At 40.0% G+C, this 27,482-nt stretch overlaps 2 protein-coding genes across 5 annotated transcripts in view; both read right to left on the bottom strand.

Moving 5' to 3' along the window:
- Positions 1-641: 641 nt before the first annotated feature.
- On the bottom strand, positions 642-18,920 carry LOC133560388 (telomerase Cajal body protein 1-like). Its single transcript, XM_061912851.1, has 11 exons — positions 18,728-18,920; positions 17,183-17,530; positions 16,797-16,977; positions 16,636-16,731; positions 15,689-15,797; positions 8,856-8,944; positions 7,476-7,699; positions 6,649-6,863; positions 1,865-1,968; positions 1,652-1,795; positions 642-1,583 (listed from the first exon to the last, which is right to left on the bottom strand). Exons 2-11 carry the CDS (start codon positions 17,391-17,393, stop codon positions 1,346-1,348), a joined length of 1,611 nt encoding a protein of 536 aa, XP_061768835.1. The 5' UTR covers positions 17,394-17,530; positions 18,728-18,920; the 3' UTR covers positions 642-1,345.
- A 58-nt stretch (positions 18,921-18,978) lies between these two features.
- Positions 18,979-27,482, bottom strand: part of LOC133560387 (GRB10-interacting GYF protein 1-like) — a 28,291-nt gene continuing 19,787 nt past the window's right edge. For all 4 annotated transcript variants that reach the window (XM_061912847.1, XM_061912849.1, XM_061912848.1 and 1 more), the window contains 7 exons: positions 27,217-27,425; positions 25,905-26,062; positions 25,661-25,824; positions 25,528-25,572; positions 25,299-25,443; positions 20,400-23,242; positions 18,979-20,331 (listed from right to left, as the gene is read on the bottom strand). In XM_061912847.1, coding sequence (XP_061768831.1) covers positions 23,175-23,242; positions 25,299-25,443; positions 25,528-25,572; positions 25,661-25,824; positions 25,905-26,062; positions 27,217-27,425 — 789 coding nt within the window. In that variant the 3' untranslated portion in view covers positions 18,979-20,331; positions 20,400-23,174. The remainder of the gene's footprint in view (positions 20,332-20,399; positions 23,243-25,298; positions 25,444-25,527; positions 25,573-25,660; positions 25,825-25,904; positions 26,063-27,216; positions 27,426-27,482) is intronic.

The raw sequence follows: 27,482 nt of genomic DNA, 5'->3' as shown, positions 1-27,482 counted from the left end.
CATGCCTTTGGTAAGCGCAGGAGTGAGAAGAGGTTTTAAATTAATTAGTGCCCCGGCAAGAATTCAAGGAAATATGGTATTCAAGAAAAAAGCGTATATTTAATTTATTTTTAATACATGAACATGTCACAGACAAACTTGCTAAGATATCAAGCTATTAAGCAAAGCTGTCCTTTTAACATTTATTAGATTTTGTTTAAAACTCTGTCTTGGATGTATTGTGCTTCTGTGCCTAATATTATGCATATTGAACCCCTAGGTCACTGAGACAGGAAATTTGGGAATTCTGAGCAGAATTTATGTGTTGCAAATTGTGAAGGCAAAAATGAACTTCCTCTATAAAAAAAGGAGCAATAAAATACTTGGCATTGGAAAAGACAGAACATAGCAAGCAGTCGTTGATCTTTTATTACACTTTTGTCTTCATTTTTTTGTTCTCCCTGTTGTCTTTGTACCTGCTATTCCCTTCTGAGGCGGAGACGGTCGCTAAGCAACAGGCACCACAGAAGTGCAGCTCTCCATCTAGATGGGTATTGCACCCCTCCCTCCCCTCGTCCCTTTGCCTGCATCCATGTGGCTCTCAGGCATCTGCTTTCACCAAGCAAAGGTGGACACACGTCTTCAATAAAGAGCGACACAAGTTTGTCAAGAGATTTGCCTTTTTTTTTATGTACTGTAAATGCATTTGAGAGCTGTCACAGCACTACCTCTGGCAAATATTAAAAACATCAGCGCTGTTTTGTGATAAACAGTTCATACTTTGTCAAAAATCTAACTTTAGGCCACATTCACATGATACCAGATATACTGCAAGTGCACCGTTTGTAATTATTATTTGATTATTGCATTAGCAGGCCAGGCAATGTGTGAAACGCCTCTTTAAAAAGGGACCTTTCTCTGACTTCTCATTAGCTAAAATGCCTTTCCAATCAGGGCGTGTGCTTACTTATGGATACACTCCTAAATTTGGGGCACAAACAGAAAACTTGGCCATGTACAGTACGTGTGGATACAGACTTTGTGGGCTTACACATACTGTATGTGATTTTCTTACATCCATCCAACCGTTTACTACCACTTGTTCCTCTCAGGGTAGCGGGACTTCCTTACAAAAATAAAGAAGGTTCACTTGTGGTTTAGAATGTGTTGAAACTCTAACATAACTAACATGAGGTGCTGCTTAGAACAAAAAAGAGGTTTGGCATTTTACATACATACAAAAAACTTGAATAAAAAAATAATCTGTTTTTCATAAAAGTTATCATGTGCATCCCTATTGAAGGACGTTTACCCGCTTTGTAATTGGCATGGGCTGTTGTGCACAAAAAGCTGACCTCTGCCCGTCTTAGGCATCCGCTACCGTCACACTCTGCTCCCGCTGCTCCTCTGAGGCTGCGCCACATGGCCCTGCCCACCACAGACACAGCCCGTTGTCTTGGCGGCTTGCCTGTGGTGAAGTAGCGGCGGAGATGGTAGTGTCGCGGCCCTCGTCGTCAGAGGACGAGTCAGTCTCGTTTTCACTGGGCCAGGGGAACTGCCGCTGACCGCTGGAGGTGGCGAGGAGCGGCATGAAGGGATGGAGGCTAGATAGGAGGCGAGAGGAGTGTGGACATTGATTGAATGTACTTTTGTTGTTGTGATGATGCAATACCTGACTCCGTTGATGCAGTCCCAATGGGCCTGGAACCTGAGCTGAGGCTGGAGTAGCTCCTCACTGCCATTAGGCGGCGTCACGCTGGTGTCCCACATTGATATAATGCCTTCTGTGTCCCCACTCAGCAGGTACCTTCCCGACCTGAGATGGCATTTAATGTACTCAGAAGGCGCTTAAGGGCGGAGTCAAGGTGGGGAAATTTACACTTACGAATCGAGGTCAAAGTAAATACGCTGATTGGTCGCCACGTTCCGCTTGAGGGAGAACACCACTTGACCCGGCTCTCGAATGTCCCAGCACAGAATCTCTGGATCCTGTCAGAGTAACATTGGTGTAATGCTTCAATTACCTGCCAAGTCTCTGCGTGCCGGGTCTCTGATTAGTGCCAGTTCAAGAAAAAACACTTACATTAATAAAGTACTTCTGATTGTGATTAACAGCAGTGACACAAGATGGCAGTAGCTGCATTTGAAGTATTGTGAGCAGGCAGCGTGCATGTAGCTCTCCAGGCGCTTTAAAATGTTGCTGCTCAGCTGTCAAATATGGTCAACAATCATGTGCGTTGCACTTAATAAACTCATCGGCAATATTGATGTTGAAATAGTTTTTTACCAACATTACTAACATTGGTTCTGCTTCTGTTGTTGTGTTGTTCATGCATGACCATATGGTCAAAGACGGCCTTTTGTTTTCCCTTCCGCTTCAGCATGCACTCCAAAACTATAACTAAATGGCACCTATGATCAATTCCTTGTGTTCTAGGTAGGGGTGTAACGGTACGTGTATTTGTATTGAACTGTTTCGGTACGATGGTTCCGGTTCGGTGCGGAGGAGTAGTGAACAAGTTCCACAAGAACATATGAAGTAGCTGCTTATTCTAAAGTCTTAACAAGCTGCTCTGCTCCGTTCTGCCTTCGTCTCTGTTTGTACACAGCACCCTGCATTGTCCCTCCCACACAACCGTAGCAGTAACAAGCCAATCAGCAGTGCGTATTCAGAGCGCATGTCGTCAGCGCTTCAGCATCGAGCAGATAGGTGTTTAGCATGTGAGCAGCGTACTCTCCCCAAACTATACTAAACACTTACAAGTCAACTACTTTCTAAACATTTCTATGAGCCTGTTGATCCTCTAGAAACAATCTGCAGCTCAGCTCACTCGCAGTCCTGGTTTAGGGTGAAGGCTAATAAGCTTTTAGCTTAACGTTAGCTCATTTTGCGGTGTGTGTGTGTGTGTGTGTGTGTGTGTGTGTGTGTGTGTGTTACGGACAGTGTTGATTGAGGTGTGTTGAATCAGCAAAAAAGGACATTATATTAAATGTAGAGTTTCTGTCTCTGATAGTGTACAATAATGTAAGTGCATCATAAATCCTACAAGAACTCCATGGTGTTCAGGGATGAATAGTCTCTCCTATTGCTATTGTACTACTTTTTCAGCTATAGTTACATAAATCGTTAGTAATGTAGCAGCCTGGTTTTGAATAGCAGAGTCCCTGCTATCACATGTTGATACAAATATAAAATTTACATAGTAAAAATCAACTACAGAATTCCCCAATGCTGTAATAAATTAAGCATGATGAGTTGACTTGAAACTGTTTAATGTTGCGCTTTTTATATGTAGAAGAAAAGTTGTGTCATTTTATTTCATCTAAGCAACAACTTGAGGCAGCTCAATGTGGATTAACGTGGGCAGAATTATTATAGTGTTCCCAATGTTAAAATGATCAAGCCATTGTTTACAAATTTGGTAAATAAATGACCAAAAAATTTATATTTTGTTGTTTTCTTACTGCACCGAAAATGAACCGAACCGTGACCTCTAAACCGAGGTACATGCTGAACCGAAATTTTTGTGTACCGTTACACCCCTAGTTCTAGGTCAGTGTTTTTCAACCTTTTTTGAGCCAAGGCACATTTTTTGCATTGAAAGAATCCAAATGCACATCAAGAGCAGAGATCATTAAAAAATGAAATTCATTTGACAGTAAAAAATCGTTGTCGCAATTGTTGGATATGACTTCCGAAAGGGACAAGCAGTAGAAAATGGACGGATGGATGGAATTTAAACCATAACCAACCATGCATCACAATAGCTCTTGTCTCAAAGTAGGTGTACTGTCACGACCAGTCACATCACGCCGTGACTTATTTTCAGTTTTTTGCTGTTTTCCTGTGTGCACTGTTTTACTTCTTGTCTTGCGCTCCGATTTTGGTGGCTTTTTCTCTTTTTTTTGGTATTTTCCTGCAGCAGATTCATGTCTTCCTTTGAGCGATATTTCCTGCATCTACTTTGTTTCAGCGATCAAGAATATTTCAGTTGTTTTTATCTTTCTTTTTGGGGATATTATTAATTGTCATGTCAGGTTCGGATGCACATTGTGGACGCCATCTTTGCTCCACAGTAAGTCTTTGCTGTCGTCCAGCATTCTGTTTTTGTTTACATTGTAGCCTGTTCAGTTTTAGTTTAGTTGTGCATAGCCTTCCCTAACCTTCAATGCCTTTTCTTAGGTGAACTCACATTTTGTTTATTTTTGGTTTAAGCATTAGACACTTTTTCACCTGCACGCTGCCTCCCGCTGTTTACGACATCTACAAAGCAATTAGCTACCGGCTACCACCTACTGATATGGAAGAGCATTACACAGTTACTCTGCCAAGCTCTAGACAGCACCGACACTCAACAACAACACATCATTTGCAGGATATAAGTACTGGTTTGCAAAAAATATTTTTAACCCAAACAGGTGAAATTAGATAATCTCCCACAGCACACCAGACTGTATTTCACGGCCCACTGGCACAGTGGTTGAAAAACAGTAGTCAAGGTAATATGTATTGGATATGCTTGGCTTGGTGTAAATTATGTTCCCCAGTCACTTTTATAACCCATTGTTTGAGTCTGTTTGTGAAGTTTGTAGGTTTGTGGAGGAGTTCCCTGATTACAAATGGAACCACACCCTACCCTCTCCAAAAGTATTATAATTCATCTTCTGAAAAGGTATACTCTTCAAAATATATCTTGAAGTCGTCGTCGCTATCCTTTTTCCAGACAAGGTGAAAATAAACTTTATACAGATTCACTCGGTCACATTATAAGCACACCTGTACACTCTTCAATTGATTCAGACACTGCAAAAAAAAGTTGCTTTTCCAAAAAAATATGTCACTGCATGTTGCACGTCTTCATCATTGTGCGCATGCCAAGATTAGATGAAAATATTACCTCATGGTCTGAAGCAGAGGAGCTTGACTTAATGTCCACATAAGTACGTCCACATCGACAATGTGACGCCACAACGTAGCCAGACTGCAAAACCACGTGAATAGAGGCCTCCAAGACCGCGTGCAAGCTCACGACAAAATGCATGAATCTTATGATTTAAAACAATGGCATTGTTTAACACAAGTATTCAACTATGTAACGTTAATTAAAAGTAAAAAAAGGACAATATTAACTATAGGTCCCCTTTAAAGTTGAACAACATACTTGCTATATACAGTGTAAAACGCATAGGGGTTTTGCTGTAGAGGCCGACGGACTATTGCAGTCAACGGCTCATCAACTAAATTAAGTTGAAAAAAAATATATACAAACTACAAAATCTACAAAAACTTGAAAAAAAAAAGCAAACAAAATACAATGTACGGACAAATGCAACATAAAAAGAATAGAAAATTACATAAAAAAGAGGGCCATCAAACGATTAAAATATTTAATCACGATAATCGCATTGTCCATCATTAACTCAAAATTAATCGCAGATATACATAATTTCCCATCATTACTAAGTGTACTCTAAACCTATCATTTTCAAGTTTTGACACTACGAACGGGCAATCAATATGTTTTAATGAAATGTATTTTAAACTTTAAAAAATGGACTAACATGATTTAATGACAATAAAAAAAAATGCTTACTGTGTATTCTTGTTTTGCCAGATTTTGTATTTTGTAGAAATACAGAATTTATATTCCTGCTTTAGGATCACTTGCATTCAGAGGACGAGCTACATTTCTATGTTTAAAGAACAGTTTCACGCATAAATAACACAAAATGTGGATTGTTATGATCATGCTTGGTACTTGGGAATCGATACCGGTACTCAATGGTACCAATTTTTGGTATTGTTTAAATGTAACATATTTATTTCTCTTTATTGATCGATCATCAAATATATCAAAACAATATCCAGTTACCTTTATAGTAACATTCTTGCAATTGTTTTTGCAAAGTTCTTTAACATAAAAACACAAAACTACAACAATACAGTGCCATTTTCTTGGTATTGCACAAAATAAAACCTGACTCCATGCATTCCTTTCTTTTTCCATCAGGAAAATATGTGACGGGGGTCTGTGGAGGCAATACAATCTATTATTATTATTATTATTATAAATTAAGTTAAAAACAAATAAAAGATGATGTTTTAAAAATAAAGCACAATTGTTTTTTCCAAAAGGTACTAAACTACAAATGAAAGTAAAGAAAATAACTTTACAATAACACTACAAAGTACAGTACATGTACATCCAAGTTACCCCCGCTACGGCACTGGCCTAGGGTCAAAAAGGACACGTGGGCATTAATCGCCCGTTAAAAAAATGTGTGCCGTCATTGAAATTTATAGTTAACGCGTTATTTTAGTGTAAACTTTGACAGTCCTAATAAAAAAAAACATGAGAGGCCACCCCCTTTTGATTGCGTATAAATGTATGGACATTTGTGAAGTAACATCCTCTCCAATTGTTGCCTCCTTCTAATTAACATAAACCTTTTTGCAATTTATGTAAATATAATTAGACCATTTACTTTGTTTTACGTTTCTGGTGTGGATTTCAGTTTGTATGATTCACTCCAACAATTTTAATATGCTACATGACAATACAAATATTAATAACACCACCAAAAAACTACAGTAAATCCACAGTATAACAAATGTGGTAAAGGCCAGTGAGCCTGATTATGTTGCAGAATTTGGCCATGTGTACGTACCTTGCGCCCGCCTGTGTACAGATAGTTGCCGTCGGGCGAGAAGAGCAGGTGGGTTATCCCCCCATGGTGGTGGGCGGGCAGCAAAGTCAGCATGGTGCCGTCTTGGCACGAGTAAAGGGCCGTGCAGCGCGAGTACGAGCCACAGGCATAAAGCGACTGGCAGGGGCTGAAGGCGATGCAGGAGATGATGCCGTTCTGGCCGCTCTGCTTCTTCACTGCAGAGAGAAAGTCACATTTCACACACCAGGCAAAGCTTTATTGCTATTTACCAATTAGACTTACGCTAACCGCCCATGAGGAGCCTTTTAGCATGTGTTTTGGCAGAAAAGCAGAGGTTTATTATCATTATCATGAGTCAAAGGAGCCAAAAATAAGAGTGACAGTGGCTCACTTCATAAAAAATAAAATCGGACCGTAACCAAAGAGATTCCGCATCATTAGAGGGAAAAACATAAACCCTCTTTTTGTGTGATATGCATGCAAAACCATTTAAATGTCCCTTTTTGTTGTGCGTAACTAAAAACAAAACAAAACAAGTTGGTTCTTCTTGGCCCGTTTTAGGGTACGCTGTCAAAATGATTCTCGTCATATTCGTCTTGTTAACTCTAAAGGCACTTTTGCCCCTGAACACAGCACGCCAACGCCTTCTTAAAAGTCCTTAAACGACACCAAGCAGATGCCGTATGCAAAATTGCAAATTCATTGTTTGTTTTAACAACCTTTTCTGCAACACTGGATTTTTGCATAAAAAAAGACACATTGCTAGACATATGCCAAGGCCACAAAAATAAAACAGTTTTATTTTTAAATGAGGGGCGTTGGCTGACCTATGGTGGGCCGCTCCTCGCAGACTCGCCCTGGTCGGTCCGTGTAGAAGACGCGGACAGTTTTGTCAAAGCCGCAATAGAGCTGCGAGCCGTCGGGGGAAAAGCAGAGCGAGTGGGCGGCAGTCAGCTCATCCAGGTGGTTGTAGGGCCGGAAGCTGGCTCGCACTTCCCCGTAGAAAGCATCCCAAATGTGGACCGGGTTGTCACGGCTACTGCTGGCCAGACTGTGGATGTCAAATTTTTAGTTGTCAGTTATTGTTACACGACATAAAATATTTACAAACTTGTTTCACCTTTAATTATTTTATCGTAGTATAACGGTGGATGTTTTACAATAGTTATAGTATAGTCACTATATTGTCCTTTCCTGGTTGCTGCTTAACTTGACTTTGTTATATTAGAGCATTACAAAATGTGTATTTATCGAAAACATATACATTGATACAAAAAGCTTACACTCATGTATTCATCGTGACCAGGTGCTCATCCACCTGAACCTAACATTCTAAATCCCCAGACAGTCAACCTCGCTTATTTAATTCTAATTGTGGGGTGCCAAACAAATGGCTGAACATAAATGCCGCTCAATGAGAGCGAGTAAAATTAGCTGACACGCCACTGCAGCTTTATTTCAGAGCTGGCAAGCGGCCAATTATAAATCGCTGGACTGCTATTGCTCGCCTGGAACGATGCCCGCAACCTGGCCCGAAATCGCAAAGCTGTAACACAGGCTTGAATCCCCTCTGTATCAGCAACAAACTAAAGCCAGCTGATGAAAAAGTACACAACTGTGAATTTAAAAAAAGAAGGTTAAAAGGACTAAAAGATGTGCGACCACTGGGGCAGCCTCGCAGGAGCTTCTCTCTCTTGGTACGTACAACTCAGCAGATAAAGACAACCTCCTATCAGCTTCTTTTCAGTTCCCTCATCTCTAAGACAGATATGTCTGTGTGCCATCTTGGTGGGTGAGCAAACCCTAGACTCACCCCCACGTCCAGTAACTAAAGAAGGTCTTGGAAGTGGTGTGTGCGTGACAAATTGACCTGAGCTCACAGACATGTCCTTAGCCTTCCCCCAGCTACATATGCACTGATGTCATAAAAACTTTACAAAAGAAAAAGTCTAAGCACGGCAAGGTCGACAAAGTTCTTTCAGTACAAAGACAAAGCTCCATTTGCGGGCTGACTCATGCTGAAAAAGCACCGTAGGAGAGTTAGGCAGACAAAACAAAGGCTAAAACTTTGACGTTCCTAATGAGCTCTAACCGCTTTTCTCCGCACAAACGCATCAACTGTGTCTCACCATTTGAGAGCTTTTCTCCGCACAAACGCATCAACTATGTCTCACCATTTGAGAGGTAAAACCACACAAAGCACTCACAAGCAGGAGTCTGGGTCCATCGAGTTCATTTTGGGGTACCAGCAGTAGTCGTAGATGGTGTCTCCTTCTGCCATCCTCAGCACTGGACTCTGTTAATGAAAGAATAAATATCACTTTGACAACCAAATATCTTACTGTGCTTTGTACAACAGAAATGCACGTTTGAGAGCTGTTCCTAATATTGTGGTTAGCCTATTTAGAGGATCCTAATGTCAAATAAATACAAAGCAGTAAACAACAGTAATTTGTTTCCTGCTGCAACAGCTTGCAACATTAACGATGGCCTGATAGGACACCAGAGACATTCCAAAGGCCCAATAAGGTAAGAGTAGATATTCGCATTCCAATTTACAGAAAGGTTTACTTACCAGAAAGATATGAACAGTCTATCATTTTATGGTACGCTTAGACCAGGGATCACCAAACTTTTTGAAACCAAGAGCTACTTCTTGGGTACTGATTAATGCGAAGGGGTACCAGTTTGATACATACTTAAATAAATTGCCAGGAATAGCCAATTTGCTCAATTTACCTTTAATAAATAAATCTATATATAAAAAAAAAAGGGTATTTCTGTTGAAAAAATTTGAAAAAGAATTTATGGAACATCATTAGTAATTTTTCCTGATTAAGATTAATTTTAGAATTTTGATGACAAATTTTAAATGGTTAAAATCCAATCTGCACTTTGTTATAATATATAACAAATTGGACCAAGCTATATTTCTAACAAGGACAAATCATTATTTCTTCTAGATTTTCAAGAACAACATTTTTAAAAGAAATTATAAAGACTTTGAAATGAGATTTAAATTTGATTCTACAGATTTTCTAGATTTGCCCGAATATTTTTTTTTTATTTTAATCATAATAAGTTTGAAAAAAATATTTCACAAATATTCTTCGTCGAAAAAACAGAAGTTAAAATGAAAAATTAAATTAAAATGTATTTATTATTCTTTACAATAACAAAAAGAAAAACATACTTGAACATTGATTTAAATTGTCAGGAAAGAAGAAGGAATTTAAAAGGTAAAAAGGTATACTTGTTTAAAAATCCTAAAATCATTTTTAAGGTTGTATTTTTTCTCTAAAATTGTCTTTCTGAAAGTTATAAGAAGCAAAGTAAAAAAAATAAATGAATTTATTTAAACAAGTGAAGACCATATTTTCTTGGATTTTCAAACTCTATTTGAGTTTTGCCTTTCTTAGAATAAAAAATGTAGAGCAAAGCGAGACCAGCTTTCTAGTAAATAAATAACATTTAAAAAATAGAGGCAGCTCACTGGTAAGTGCTGCTATTGGTATTTTTAGAACAGGCCAGCGGCTACTCATCTGGTCCTTACGAGCTACCTGGTGCCCGCAGGCACTGCGTTGGTGGCCCCTGGCTTAGAGAATGGAAAAACTAAATTGAGAAAAAAGGTTATAAAATGTATTTGTATTTGATTGAGGTAAATACATATTTGAACCCACCCAGGACACATTCTGACCTAAACACACCAGTAAACGAGTCATTTCCATTTAGGAAAGTACCCTGATGGCAAATTTTAATGCGGACAAAAGACACTTGTCATAGAGAGTCTCTTTTCCACTCAAATCTCTCTACCACCATGGGAAAGAAAGAAAAGCTGTCAAAGGACAATATTGTAGACCTGCACAAAACGAGAATGGGTTACAGGAGCATCCGCAACAAGCTTGGTGACACTATTGGCACAATAATTCAGAAATAGAGGGAATTTATGAGAACAGTCAATTGCCACAATAGTAGGTGCATCTCTATACATTAAAAAATTGCCAGAAAGCTATTAGATTTTAGGAAATCACTTCAAAATAAAAGAGTAATTAAAGGTTCCGTTCATTTGCTGATTCGACCATGAACTCGTACTGTTGGAGCAAAAGTTGTAACATGTTTTTTATTGTATGATTTAATTTTCATTATCTTGTTTGGTCAGTAGAGGGTGCTATGGGTAAACACCAAGTTAAAATGTTAACTGATGTTTCCAGGTGAAGCTACCTGAAAGAAAGCTTCAGTCTTTTGCCTGCAGTGGTGGGAAAGTAAATTGTAAATATGAAGATGATGATTTCATTTTCCAGCATAATCTGGCATCTTCTCACACTGCGACAACCACCAGTACCTGGTGTACTGACCATGGCATTACTGTACTCGATTGGCCTGTCAACTCCCCTGATCTGAACCCCATAGAGAATTTGTGGGGTATTGTGAAGAAGAAGCTGAAAGACACCAAACCCAATAATGGGGCGGCATGGCGTAGTGGGTGGAGCGGCTGTGCCAGAAACCTGAAGGTTGCAGGTTCGCTTCCCACCTATTGACATCCACATCGCTGCCGTTGTGTCCTTGGGCAGGACACTTAACCCTTGCCCCCGGTGGCGCTCACACCGGTGAATGAATGATGAATGAATGATTGGTGGTGGTCGGAGGAGCCGTAGGCGCAAACTGGCAGCCACGCTTCCGTCAGTCTACCCCAGGGCAGCTGTGGCTACAGATGTAGCTTACCACCACCAGGTGTGAATGAATAATGGGTTCCCACTTCTCTGTGAGCGCTTTGAGTATCCAACAATAGAAAAGCGCGATATAAATCTAATCCATTATTATTATGCAAATGAGTTAAAGGCCGCTGTTGAAGCATCCTGGGCATCCATAACACCTCAGCAATGCCACTGGCTGATTGCCTCCATGCCACACTGCATTGATGCAGTAATCCGTGCAAAAGGATTCTCAACCAAGTACTGAGTGCATTAATTGACATTTTCAAATGTGTGATTTTGTTTTGCTGTTATAAAGCTTTTTTTTTACTTATCTTGAGGAAATATTCAAATTTTTTGAGATAGGATTTTTGAGTTTTCTTAAAATGTATGCCTTAATCAGCAACATTAAAATAATAAAAGTCTTGCAATATTTCAGTTGATGTGTAATGAATCCTGAATGTACGACATTTTCATGTTTTTAGTTGCATTACAGAAAATAAACGACAATCTTCTAATTTTCTGAGACAGTCCTGTATGTCTCTCCTTACTTTTGCTCAGCGGTTAGTGTCCTCCCTGAGACTGGTAGGTCATGAGTTCAAACCCTGGCCAAGTCATACCGAAGACTATAAAAACTGGGATCCATTACCTCCCTACTTGGCAGTCGGCATCAAGGGTTGGAATTGGGGGTTGAATTACCAAAATGATTCCTGGGCGTGGCAACCGCTGCTGCTCACTGCTCCCCTCACTTCCCAGGGGGTGAACAAGGGGATTGGTCAAATGCAGAGGTTAATTTCACCACATTTAGTGTGTGGGTGACAATCATTGGTACTTTTTTTTCCTTAACTTTAACACCGTTTCAGGCTCGATTAAGTGCGTGACCAGCTGTAGCACTGACACGGATAGGTGATTCAGAAACACATAAAAAAAAAAAAAGCTAACTTACTTCTTGTCCTAGCTAGTTTACCTCATGCTGTAACTAGCTTATGGCTAGTGCTGCAGCATGCCGTTGCAAGACAATGTGTTCTGACACTACAGTAAATAAACAGTTCCTCCATGTTTGCCCTTAAAAAAACAATGGCGCTAAAGCTTGGGTATTTTACAGATTATGGAACGTAAAAGAATATTGTTGGCAGCTTTTGGATGCATTTTCAAAGTGATTTAGAAGCATAATAGATTGCTCACGTTAGCTGCATTGTCAGCCACCAAGAACGAGACAATTTTTTGAAATTACAATGCCCCAAAAAAATTTTTTTTAATGTTTTCTTTTTGTCTCTCATGAAGATTGTGAACGATTGAAAAAATTCTGAAAAAAAATCACTGTTCATCTATAATGTAATCAAGATATACCTGCGGACAGTGAGCTTTGATTTAAGATGACACTGGCAGCTTTCAGGGAGATAAAGTCTCCCAAGAACACAAAGCAAGTGTGAAGTCAGGCTCTCTGCAGCTAACTTTATGTCGTGGACAGAAAGCAACAAAAGTAAAGGGTCTCTAAACACGAGTACAGTCTCTAATAACACCAGAAATAGATGCAAGATTTGTTGCCGTTTGTTTCTAACAAAGAAAGAGTGACTGCCACAGGTATCTTGGCAATCTAGGGCAGAGCTATTCAACTACATAATGAAGAGGGCACCAGTTTCAAGAGCCCAAGAGCTCAAGGGGACGGACATATAAATGTGGATGTTTCGTCAGAAAGTGCCTGCGCTGGTTATATTTCTTTGAGATTGCATTTGCGTACTTGCAAAGTAAACACAGTGGATTTCACACTGGACTGTCAATAAATTTATTATTCTGCCCTTGTTTCCAGCGTGTGCAGCTAGTTAACAGTATGAAGAAAAATAAACTTTAGTTTTTGTTAAAGAATTGATGTTCCTTCTTTTAAATTATTTTCATTTCTTAGTTTTAGTTCTTACACTTTTTCCTTTATTTAGGAGGTTTTAAGACTGTAAATACAAACATAAAAAAATAAACATTACAAAAGAAAACTTCCGATGTGTATTTGTGGAGAGACACAGCCGACGGGCCGACAACGGGCGGAAAGCAGCAGCGCGGGCCCACCTGGAAGCCAGGAAGCGGGGCATGCGGCGGCGAGAAGAGGCGTGACACACGCGGAGCGACACTGCAGCGGCAATCTGAGCCACGTGCGTATACTACACACCTGCTCACAGTCTGTCAATCTGCTGCTAGAGTACAAAAAGGGCGAGGGAGGAACGAGCCGGGCAGCAGCACAGAGGAGGAAACAACGGCCAGCAGACGAGAAGCGTGACAAGCCACACCAAGAGAGCAATGACACACCCCGCAGCAAACGCAAGCCCCGGACGCCGAAAGGCGTGCAGTGGCAGCAGACAAGCCGGAAGAGCTGAAAAATGACGCGACCAATGGGCCAAGTGAAGGCAGATTTATTAAAATAATAAATCAAGGTCAAAACTGTTACGATGCGTCTTGTGTCAGGTGTCCTCACAACCCAAACGAGGATGGCTGGAAGTCCGTCACAGTATTTCACATAAATAATGTCCATTGTGAATCTTACATATTTCAAATAGGTTAGTGTTAATATATTCACATAATTAAATATAAATGTTTACACATATTGCAATTGCACAATAATATACCAAACATTGTGAAGTATCAACGGTCAAATTTAGCACTACATGTATTAAATGAGCTTTTCTCCCCAGTTACTCTCAGCCAAAAAAAAAAAAACACAACCATGAATACAAAAGACATCACAAAGTCAGCAATATCTATACAAAACTAACCACTTATATTAATGCACAAATTATATCTACTTAAAAATGTTTGACCAAGTTTCGTAATGAAGCTTACACGTTGGGATTTCTTACATTGTTGTGGCTTGTCTGGATCAATATGTTCGTCTCTTAAAAAAGTCCGGCAGAAAACAATGAATCGAGCATTTTGTAGGGGTAGAACATTCATACCTTGTTGTCCAGTTTTTGTTAAAAGTAAAATTTTTGGAATGTATTTTCATTTTTTTTGCCCCATCTGGGGTGACGGGAGTACTGCACACATGATGAACCCTAGTTTTAATGGTTTTATCAAGCCTATTTTGGTGATGTTTTGCAGGCCAATTAAAACGCTTTGGCGGGCCAACCCTCGATCGACTTCATTTTTTTTTCAACCAGGGAAAGGAAAAAAGTAAGTTGAAGGAAAATACTGAGACCTCAAAGTGGATGATATTTATTGAATTAAAGAAATAAATCATCAAAATCCAACAGCTCAAAATGAGTTTAACATCAGCCAAAATAATATTGAAACGGCTGAGATAGGCTGCAGCACCCCCCGCGACCCCAAAAGGGTCAAGTGGTAGAAAATGGATGAATGGACAGTGGACATTTATCCATAACAATATGGAAAAGCAGCTGGGAAGAAATACGGTAGAAATCTACTCACAAAAGTAAATGTTGTACATTAGTGTTACATTACTTCATAAAACTACTGTAGTTGTTTGTACTACATTCTATTGTTTTGTTTTGGATCAAATATTTCTTACCTAAAATTTTGTCTTACTTTTCAAAAGTCATGAGCGCTCGCCTGTGCATCAGTTGGGGACATTGCTGCGCTTTTGACCTGTCTCCGCTCGGGATGGTCTCCTGCTGGCCCCACTATGGACTGGACTCTCACTTTTATGTTAGATCCTTTATGGACTGGACTTTCACAATATTATGCTAGACCCACTCGATGTCCATTGCACCAGTCTCCCCTAGAGGGGAGGGGTCACCCACATCTGCGGTCCTCTTTAAGGTTTCTCATTGTCATCCCACTGGGTTGAGTTTTTCCTTGCCCTGATGTGGGATCCGAACTGAGGATGTCATTGTGACTTGTGCAGCCCTTTTGAGACACTTGCGATTTAGGGCGTTATAAATAAAAATTGATTGATTGCTTGATTGATGTTACAAGTTGAAATTATGTTGTTTTGCACCAATGGAATTTATTTTGATTCATTTGATTTGGATTCATTTCAAATGGGGATTTTTAGATTTTCAGAAGTGTTTTGAATATTTGTTACTGAACCAATGTTTATGTAAATTGAATATTATTGTAATTTCACAAAAATATTAAACAAATTGCCTTATTTTCAGTTTGAGATACTGACTTTAGGATTTGTTTTAGCTATAAGCTTCAATCATCAAAATAATCAAGTAATGTGAAATATATTCTTTTGTGTAGTGAATCTATGGAGCAAAAGCGTTTTACTTTTCCAATTGAAGTACTGAAATGAATTAACCTTTCAAAAAGGTTCTAATTTATTGACTTGCAGCTGCTTATTCTAGCCTCTAGAGGACTAATCAAACACTCTAAGTAAGCTATAAAAAAAAACCACTCACCATCTCAGCCAGCACATCCCAGTTGTAGGTGTAAGTCTCAGGAGGAAGGTTGTATACACGGAGCACATTGTCTGCACTGTTGCTCAGGATGCATGAACCATCCGGAGCCCTTAAGTAAGAAGGCAACACAGTAAACAGCATGTTGTTAGTAATGTGCTCACACACGCACGCTCACAAACACACACACACACATACACACACACAGTACAATATCCAGCCACCCATCCATTTTCTACCACATGTTGTTAGTAATATGCTCACACACACACACACACACACACACACACACACACACACACACACACACACACACACACACAGTACAATATCCAGCCACCCATCCATTTTCTACCACTTGTTCCTTTTGGGGTGGCGGGGGGAGTGGAGCCTATCCCAGATGCATCGTACACCTTGGACAAGCCGCTACCTCATCGCATTGCCAACACAAATAGACAATCATTCACAAACTAGGGCCAATTTCGTGATGACAAACAGCATATCCCCAGCATGTCTTTGGAGGTGGGAGGAAGTACCCAGAGGGAACTGGCTCAGTGGCCTTATGGTTAGAGTGTCCGCCCTGAGATTGGTAGGTCGTGAGTTCAAACCCTGGCCCAGTCATAACAAACACAAAAAAATGGGACAAATTACCTCCCTGCTTGGCCCTCAGCATCAAGGGTTGGAATTGGGGGTTAAATCACTGAAATTATTCCCGAGCACGGCCACCGCTGCTGCTCACTGCTCCCCTCACCTCCCAGAGGGTGGAACAAGGGGATAGGTCAAATGAAGAGGGTAATTTCACCACACGTAGTGTGTATGACTATCAGTGGTACTTTTACTTGTAACTGTAACCCACACAGTCACGGGGAGAACATGCACACTCAACACAGCAAGATCCCGAGCCCAGAAATTGAAACAGTACATAATATTACTGGTATTAACATTATTACCATTTGCAGCCTTTGAGGTAATTCTCCGGGAAGTTGGAGTATTCACTCCAGGAGCTAGTCAGCACTTGGGGAGTCTGAGAGAAGTCGAAGGCAAGGCTATAAGCAAAGAAACACCATCAGAGAGACACTAATAAAATTATAATTACAATTCCTCCACTTACTGTTGGGCTTCAGACACCTCATCAGTCATTTCAGTCACCTCATCCTTCTCTTCTGGTGGCATCTCTTCTTCTTTTGAAGGAGCATCATTGTCTCGGTTGCCATTTTGAGGGCACTGCTCCTCCTGAGTGTCCATACTTGAAGCCTTCACCGTCACTTCGTCATCGGCATGGAGGGGAGCTCCTTAAGAACATGATTTCAAACAACGGATCAAAAACACAATTCCCTCATCAATGGACAACATTGGGCAATAGCTTTGGCGTTTTTAAACGATACCGTGCTAGTATGCCCCCTTATGGTTGTCTCTCAACCATTGAGCGACGCAAAGCATGTGACCTGATTTAAGGCTAAGTAAGTAATATCGTGAAGTATATAAATGCTCATTTACTTTGGTCATCCTGCTCTATGTTTACTTGTCCTGGTGTATCTCCATGCATCACAGGAGAGTCGATCCAATCCTGCCCCTGTGTCTTGTCGCACAACCGAGCACGTTTGGCGGGAGGTATAGTTCCTTCGTTCTCTGGCACTATTTCCTGTTGAGGGTCCTCGCTATTTGCTTCCACCACTCTGACGTCCAAGTTGACACCAGGGTCCGCCATGTTTTTGTTCCTCAGGGTAGCCTACGACGTGCGCCCCCAGGTGGCGGGTAGTCAGCGATATATAGCTGGGGTCGGGCTTCTTCCTGCAGTGTAGATTTCTGAATAGGCTGGCGGGCGAGGACATCACAGCATCCACCCTGCGGAAAAAAGGTCAAGGGGTGTCCTATTAGAATGTGACAACTTACTCATTCAACAAACAAAACAAATGCACGCTGTTAACATTCAGCTATGGAACACCACCTGTAGCCATTCAATCGCTGTTCCCTATGTTAGTTGTGCTACAAATATAAATAACGTGTCGCACAGTTAGCTTTCAAATATGCTTAAAAGTATAGTACATGGGCACAACAAAATAGGCGCTCGTTTATGCAAATAGCAACACTGCACCTTATGTTAACATAAGAACATGCTAACGTGTATGTAAATAGCAACATTGCACCTTGAATTAACATTAGTATATGTTAACATTTATGTAAATAGCAAAATTGCACCTGATATTAACATTAGTAAATGTTAACATTTATGTAAATAGCAACATTGCACCTTATATTAACAGTATATGTTAACGTTTATGTAAATAGCAAAATTTCACCTTATATTAACATTAGTATATGTTAACGTTTATGTAAATAGCAACATTGCACTTTATATTAACATTACTATATGTTGACATTTTTTGGGGCTTCACAGTGGCAGAGGGGTTAGTGCGTCTGCCTCACAATACGAAGTTCCTGCAGTCCTGGGTTCAAATCCAAGCTTGGGATCTTTCTGTGTGGAGTTTGCATGTTCTCCCCGTGAATGCGTGGGTTCCCTCCGGGTACTCCGGCTTCCTCCCACTTCCAAAGACATGCACCTGGGGATAGGTTGATTGGCAACACTAAATTGGCCCTAGTGTGTGAATGTGAGTGTGAATGTTGTCTGTCTATCTGTGTTGGCCCTGCGATGAGGTGGCGACTTGTCCAGGGTGTATCCTGCCTTCCGCCCGATTGTAGCTGAGATAGGCGCCAGCGCCCCCCGCGACCCCGAAAGGGAATAAGCGGTAGAAAATTGATGGATGAATGTTGACATTTATGTAAATAGCAACATTGCACCTTATATTAACATTAGTAAATGTTAACATTTATGTAATTAGCAACATTGCACCTTGTTAACATGAGTATAAGTTAACATTTATGTAATTAGCAACATTGCACCTTATGTTGACATGAGTATATGTTAACATTTATGCAAATAGTAACATTACCCCTTATATTAACATTAGTATATGGTAACGTTTATGTAAATACTAGCAGTGCAACTTATGTTAGCGTTAGCTAATGCTAACAGTTACCTACCCGAGTTGTGGCTTTCTCGGTCAAGCTTCAGTTTCACCAACAGTGGTTTAAATCATCCTTCCCGGATCGAGGTGAAGTTTTGGCAATTCGTACTGGTTATGTGAAGGCGTCTTTCACTTCCAAAGCGCAATTTTTCCCATCCTAAAGAAGACCCAAATATCGTAGGCGGCCATGTGTTACACAAGTATCGCGAGATTCACTTTGTGTTTGTAGCACCGGACGTGATTTCAGTCAAGTACAACGAAAAGGACTGTTGCTGTTAATATTTATTTTTTTCTTCAGACAAAAAAAATATGTACATATCTTTCGGTTGCTTTCTTCAGTTCGGCTTGTACAGTTACATTTTTCTAAAAAATGAAAATAAATCGAAGACTAAAGCGAAAGGAACCGAGCTGACCCTTTATATGCGTCATTTTACTTCTCGGGGAAGTCAATAAATTAGATTTTGTTCAATTAGGATTATTTGGAACAGTGTTTTTATTGAGGCTACAGAAAACCGAATCAAATTTGAAGCGGTCACATTTCTTTGTTTTAAGTTTATTTGAAATGCAGCAAATGAATTTCCAAATGTGTATTTATTTAATCAGACACAAACTTAAGCTACACGGCAGATGTAATAGCATTTCGCAGCACTGTTTTCAGTAAAAACACCATGTGGATAATTGATGAAAACCAAATATCCAATTCAGGCATCAAATTCTGGGGAACTGTCAGAATGTTCATTGATATTCGGGAATTATCTCGTTTGCTTCAAGGTTTAACATTTTGCGTTGCGCGGAAACAAAAGTGTGCTATTGGGCCTTTTCAGCTCAGCTCCAAACAGGACAGACTCCAGTCCTAATTCAGTCTGCAATTATCGCTACAAACCCACTCTTCAATAAAAGAAAACCAAAACCAAAGAAACAAGAAACACCAACCAGCAGCCAAACAAAGGGAGATATATACATATATCAAGGTCAAGAAAAGCTTGTCGTTCTGTTCTGAAAAAAACCGCACAAATGCGATTTTGTTGTCATATCTCAGACAAAGTGGTGTCCGACTTTAGCACATCATTCCATTTTATCCGTTCGCCGTTCAGGACCCAACTGTACAGTTTTAAGGCATGTTGAACTGGAGGATTAAAGCAAAACGGACTCGAAGGAGGTAACTTCAAAAACATAAAAAGGTATCCATTATTTACAAAGCCTTGCATTAATTGAGATGCAGTGTGACCCAGTGACATGTAGTGTTTCTTCAACCCCTTTGGAATCTATGTGACATGTAGCTAAGTGTGTGTGTATGAACAAGTGTCAAAGTTTTTGTACAAGTCTTTAGTCCATCCAAATCCACGGCTTCATGGTGGCTTCTCGTCCACTAGAACCCAACCCAGCTGTCCTTGCTGTCCAGACTGGCTCCATTGGGTTAAGACCTCATCAGGACCATCCAGGCCGAGGTGGGTGACAACATCGCGTCGCAGGTCAAATCTTGATGGACTAAACGCTCCCGCAGCTTCTGAAGTCGGCGTGGCAGAGGTCGGATCCTGTCCGGAGGACGCTGAGGGATTGTTGTCCGTTTGGCCGTGGGTTAGATCCTCTTTGCAGAGGGCAGCAAGCACGGCCAAGCTCCTGGGAGAAGAAGAAGACATGAGTACATTGTGCGAACAGTCTTATTAGATCGAGCATGTACACCTTACCAGAACCTAAGATTCGTCTTTGCGTTGTCATTCTCAAGGCAGCTGAGCAGACACCGCCTCAAAACACTAAACAAAAAAAATTCACTGCCCTTGAAAACTATCTTATGGCCACAAAAATGTCCATTTTGCCAATAGTCCTGAAACTGCTTGGTTCCGTTCTTTTCTTTCCCATCCGCTCAAGTCTCAGTGAAATTATTTTTTTCTTTTCCAAATGTTTTTCTCCAAAACATTCACGCGACATGAGTTTTCCTTCATTTGTTTGCATGTTTTCTCTCCGTCAACTACGATGAGTGATATAAAAATATGCTTATGTACAGGGGACTCCAGTCTTTCGGTTCATTTTGGAAATATATTTCCTCCTGTTGTGCCCCCCACCCAAAAAAATGGTACCTCACAGCTTGAATTGAACAAAAGTGCATAGGTGAGTTGGTGAGGGCAGGGTGAGTGCTGGTAAGGACTGAGCCCAAGACTCCTATCGCCTCTCAATACCTCCTCCAACTGGTGTCGACTTGCACTCTATTCCACGAGCAACCCCCCCACCCCTAAAAAAAACTAAAACAATGAAGATTAATCCTGGGATTTCCCCACTGTGCTCCCCATTTCAGGATCCACGGCAGTCCCAAAAAAACTCCAGTTAGGAGGATTTGTGTCCAACAGCACTCATTGTCCGTATGGCAGAAGCGCACTTGCAAACCTCACCCACTTAACATGGGAAACAATATGAAAAAACATGATCCAAAAAAAATGAAGTAAAAATGCACCCACAGATATCCATGTGGTTTGTAAACAACCAAAGATCCATTATGGAATAGAAATAGTCATTTCTTTTAATTCTTAGTCACCATTTGTGGACCAGGATTGTAGAGGCAGTGTGTTCAACTGTATCTATCCCCAGTTCTCCCCCCTTTTCCATAGTCTACTAAAAATAGAAAAAACATCTTTGAAGCTTTTTTGTATCTTGTTTCCATTTTTGAAATCTTCTGGAGGAAAAAAATATCAGCACGGGTTTCTTGTCATTTTTTGGAATACATTCAATATTTTCTTAATAAAGAAATAATACACACTTCACATGGCGAGAATGAAATAAAACAAAACAAAAAATAAGAAAAAAAAAAATAGCAGCCCCAAGTGCTCATTATCTTAGTCCAAATACTTTTTAAACTTTGTATATAATGTATATGTTCATTTATATATTTCTCATAAAAAAGAAAACTCGTCATTATCAAATTGCAACAACAAACAAGTAACACAATGCTAACATAACATGCACCGTGGTGTGCACCTGCACATTAAGATGCTGTATCATTTTTTTTCCTCAAGCGTCAGAAACTCGACACCTTTCATTCACAAGTTCGAGGGCTGACAAAAGGCAACGTGATCACACCGCAGGAGTAGTAACGCACTAACCTTTGGATGGATCACCCCTCGACTGAACTAGAAACATTTACGATATAGATTTATGTATAAAAAAACAAAAAACATACACGCTTGACATACACTGTGCTGAGCACTGACATGCCACACTCACTCTCAAAAAAGAGCTAATGTCTCAATGGCCACGCACCCGATCCAAGTTATAGGCACAAATGTGCATTCATACACAAAAAAAGCACATATATTCAAAATGAGTACCTGTAGTTTTGCCTCATTTCTATCAACAGTAAATGAACACACACAAAAAACGCAAACATTGTCTCCTGTGATTCGCCTCACATTGGAACGCAACTGAGGGATAAACAAGCGGCGAGCGTCGTGTGAGGAGCGCAAAGCTGACATTTTACAAGTGTATGCGTTTCATTATCGCCAAAATGGGGTTAAGAGAAAGGGTGAGAGAAAGGATGTGTTGTGCAATTGCCCTTTCTCTCTCTAACTCCACATGTAGCACACACACACACGAACATGGAAGTACAAAATAAAACGTTTTAAAAAGTCAAATGGCCTCGTGTGTCACACACATATTGGTAGCAACTAAAAAAAAAAAAAAAGACATTGTGCAGACTGGTATATTACTGACAAGAACCAATCATCACAAGTCAGTCATTCACACACACATTCACAAAAATAGTCATTTCTACGACTAACCCCTTTTTTTTTTATCTTTTAATATTTTTTTAGGCAAGTGCAAGTCTTCAAGTTTTTTGTGATCCGTTTTTCAATAGCTTTACTTTTTTATATAAACGTAAAAAAATGCGAAACAAGAGAAATATCAACAGTGTTTGTCTTTCAAGAGAAAGGATTTGCGCTCAACATAAAGGTCCCGACTTTGAAAAGCTCACTCGACACTTCCCCTTTCCTACACTTCCAGTTGCGACGCACATCGACTGTGTTCACACATACCGCGTGTGCGCACTGATTCTGGGCACGCGCGCGCACAAACACACAGACACACGCACACATACACAAAAAAAAAAATTCAAATCCCATCTCATTAAAGTGCATTAGTTCATTATAAGGTGCTTAAAATGTTGAGTGCCAGAGGATACCCATCTTTCTTTGAACCCTCCCCATTTTGCACCAGCTCAAGTGATCAACTGGTGCAGCAGGAAGCCTAACTATATCAAAACCACGAGAAAAGTAGGCCTCGGAGGCGGGGGGCGCCACCCCGAACGGGCACCCGCAACCGACCGATCACACCACACCTCTAAGGCTTGCTCCCTTCCCAAAATCCCTACCCCTGTCCCCACCCCCAGGTTCCCCCAGCAGTGCACATTCGTCATTTTGTCTGATTAAAAGACAGAAGGCCTCAGGTAGCTATTGCTGCTGCGCTGCGTCACATCAGTAATCCTCCACCATCTCCATCTCATTCAGGCTCAGACACTCGGCCGTATTGTGGAATGAGTAGTCTGCAGGCGGGAGAAGGCACAGGGAAGGAAGGGTCGCATCAGAGACAGTGTTAATTTTGACACAATTTTTTATTTTTGTTCGTTTTATGTCATCTCAGGGCATTTCAGCGATCGCAACTAGGCTGTTGGGTTTGTCTTACAAGACGAAAGTTTCGCCTCTCATCCGAGTCAGCATCAACAGTTCATGCTCATTGTCTTAGATTTGTCCGATCTAGTCGGGAGACTTATGACTGATAAAGCCTGCTTGGATGAGAGGCAAAACGTCTTCAAAGACAAACCTAACAGTCCAGTTGTGATTGATTGAATGTCCTGAGATTACAATGACCTGGATCAATGAGAACATTCACAGAGAGTTTCAGTCAGTCTTTTGACAAAAATATATTTTAGTTTTAGTCAAATTTTAGTAATCTAAATCCATTTAAACGAAACTACATCATCTTTAAGCAGTTAATATAACAATATATCTAGTGCAGTGGTTCTCAAATGGGGGTAGGCGTACCCCTGGGGGTACTTGAAGGTATGCCGAGGGGTACGTGAGATTTAAAAAAAAAATTCTAAAAAACAAAAAAAACAATTCAAAAATCCTTTATAAATATATTTATTGAATAATACTTTAACAAAATATGAATGTAAGTGTGAAAAGAAATGCAACAATGTAATATTCAGTGTTGACAGCTAGATTTTTTGTGGACATGTTCCATAAATATTGATGTTAAAGATTCATTTTTTTGTGAAGAAATGTTTAGAATTGAGTTCATGAATCCAGATGGATCTCTATAACAATCCCCAAAGAGGGCACTTTAAGTTGATGATTAATTCTGTGTGTAGAAATCTTTATTTATAATTGAATCACTTGTTTATTTTTCAACAAGTTTTTTGTTATTTTTATATCTTTTTTCCAAATAGTTCAAGAAAGACCACTACAAATTATCAAAATGTTTCACTGTTATACAATTTAATAAATCAGTAACTGATGACATAGTGCTGTATTTTACTTATTTATCTCTTTTTTTTCAACCAAAAATGCTTTGCTCTGATTAGGGGGTACTTGAATTAAAAAAACGTTCACAGGGGGTACATCACTGAAAAAAGGTTGAGAACCACTGATCTAGTGGACTAAAATATAAAATATACAGCCTCTGAAAAGCACCTGTATTTACACTACTTAAAAATAATTTGTTTAACACAAAAGTAGCTAAATCTTATGGTCACGAATTATGTATTAAGTAATTTTTTAGCTTCACAGGTTGTCAATAAATACATTTCAGGCATTTTTCTATTTGTTATATGCTACGTCCCTGACAAAAAAGTATGTATATGTGTTGTGAAAAAGAGTAATGATACATGCCTTCATCAATAACTTGTTTATTAGCGTGGGAGACCCAACGGAGCAAACACACATTGACTTGCCTGCTGATGGCATCATATAGCATTAACAATAAAATGTGTCCCTTTCACTTTCTCGTAGGTGTAAACATATTACGATGTGGAACATGTTAAATCCACACATTTTTGTTTTGACGGTGAGAAGTAAAACTTCTTCATCTCAAAAGGAAAACATCTGATTGGCTCGCCTTTGTAACGCACTCCTCCCCTCTTTCATGTGTGTTTTTAAAGAGCTGTGATTGGATATATTCATAACTTGTCCCACCTAACTGCAATACCAAATATGATTGGATTTCGTTTCTGTCAACAAAAATCTCAGTTCATTTCGTAATGTTTTAGTCAATGCATTTTGTTTTGATTTATTATCGTCTTATTTTTGTCAAAGGGGAATAGGTTTTTTTGATTGATTAATTGATACTTTTATTAGTATATTGCACAGTTCAGAACATATTCCGTACAATTGACCACTAAATGGTAACACCCGAATAAGTTTTTCAACTTGTTTAAGTCGGGGACCACGTTAATCAATTCATGGTAAACTGGTTGTAACTAAGACAAAAATTATAAGTCCACGAAATTAACACTGATCAGAGAGCAGAGCTAGTGGGGAAGAGAAATACTGGATTATAAAGGAACAAACTAGGAAGGGAAGGAAAGGGAAATAACATACCTAAGATGCTGGGATCAGGGTGCAGCATCATGGGCTGTTTTTTTTTCATCTTCCCTCCTTGGTTGTCATAGAGACCACCCTTGCCCATGTGATTGGCCTGGAACATAGACTGCAGGGCGCTTGGGTTCATACCTCGCATCGAGTCCTGTGGAAAAAAAGGTCCAGGCGTGCTATCAAGACATATGCACTCCCAATTGCAACTGGTTTGCGCAAGAGCGTCCATTTATACCTGCAGAGGGAAGTTCATGTTCAGGCCAGCTACTTCCTTTGATAGCTGGGAGAATCAAGAATAGGAGAGTTTCATATGTCACCAATATGACCGCAGAAATATTCTGTTCTTTTTTTCTCGAGTCCAAGCTTACCTGCTGTTGCTGTCTCTGTTGGTTGGCTTTCTGTTTGGCACGTCGCTCCAGGAACTGTTTGGCGAACTCTTTGGCTTCCACTGTGTCCCCCAGGTAGGACCGGATGAAGTCCAACACTGCATAGGGAGACTCCACCTCTTTCAGGTAGGTCACAATCGTAGAAACTATGACCACAAAACCAAACCGTTAAAATCAAAGTCGGCGTCATTCACATTAATAAAGTACAGAAGTACTTAAATTTTACCATCCAGAGGAGAAGACGAGTTGTTGGCAGAGGCGTTGAGGGCGTGCAGCATCTGCTCACACCAAGTAGTGAAGCCATCCTGAGGCTTCATGCCCTGCAAGAGCTTCAGCAGCTTGTCCTCCTCGTCTGTCCGCTTACGACGCATCAAGTACTGGTCGCTGTAGACGGCCATGTGTATGTGAGCAGCAGGAATGAGCAAGATAGACTAAAATCTATATTGCAATTAACAGTGCTGTCTCCTGCGATAAAAATATACTTGTACATCACAAAATATTATAGTATTATTGATAATAGAACTATTTCAAAAGGGTTTACAAAACATTCTAGTGCGTAAATAACTGTAAATAATAGTCAGCTTACAATGAAGCCAATGTATAGGTCCTATATTCCACCCATAAAACGTAATAAATAAACATCCAAAAACCACCAACAATACTCCATTTACAATTTATGTATGCGCCACATACAATATGCTTAAAACGATCAAAATCCGTAAAAGTTTACTACATTACAGATACACTTACATCATGTATATAAAACCTTAATGGAGGTGTTTAGATGTTTTTAAAGGCTTTGTAGGTGAAATTGCACAGCTACCATAAGCTCCATTGTAAACAGACTTTTGATGGCATATTTAATATATAGACTGCCAAAAACATAACACTCATTGTCATGTCTCTCATGGTCATTGTGAACGACAGGCAAAATTCCAAAAAACTGCAGTTCCCCTTGAAGTCTTCCGGTGACCGGTGACTTATTTCCTGAGTTTGTGAACAATAAAAACAACAAAATATTAGTTTCATGATAAAAATATCAATCTAACCACTGCAGTATCAACCATATAATGATATTTTACTTCATATCCATACTGTGCAAATTTGTATCAATCCTTCCAACTTTGTTTACATAGAAGAGCTTTAGCTTGCATTTAGCTTATCTTACGGTGCGCAGTGTAGCATCTTTTGCAATCCCTCTGCCTCCAGGGATGATGCTTGTTAGAAACGCAGGTTACTTGCCGCCATGGAAACAATGATTCCTGACTAAGAAGTGGCTATGCACTGTGAAGCGACCTTAGCAGCTAATAAAATGCTACATTGCCTTCAGTACGCGTTCGTTCACTTGACGCTGTCAAATTTGCAAGACACAGCTAAAATGTGTCAACCACATACATTATCACGATATAACGATAGTGTTAAAAGCACAATAAAGTCAGCCAAACTTATATCGCATATATCATCTATATTGCGCAGCCCTAGTTAGGAGTTGTGCTAATTTAATGTTAAAATCAGGCTGGTTTGCTTTTGTAACATACCTGAGTGATGGGCTGCTGCGGCTGTTCTTCAAGCCCAGGTTGTTGTTACCGTTGCTACGGTGACTGGCCTGGTTCTTCACAGCCTCCTCCCACATGCCCATGCCACCACTGCCACTTTTTCCCTCCATACCTCCAGGCCCGCCCCAAATACCAATGCCATCCGCCCACTGGCTTCCCAGGGATGAACTCCCCATCGACAGACAGGAGTGCTGCAAAACAAATGCAACAAAGCTTCACTATTTAAGTTCAACTACTGGTGCGGTTTA

Source organism: Nerophis ophidion, linkage group LG10 (assembly GCF_033978795.1).
Source record: "Nerophis ophidion isolate RoL-2023_Sa linkage group LG10, RoL_Noph_v1.0, whole genome shotgun sequence".
Taxonomy (NCBI): Eukaryota; Metazoa; Chordata; class Actinopteri; order Syngnathiformes; family Syngnathidae; genus Nerophis; species Nerophis ophidion.
Note: the sequence above shows the minus strand (reverse complement) of the source record. Positions and strands in the feature narration are given on the sequence as shown.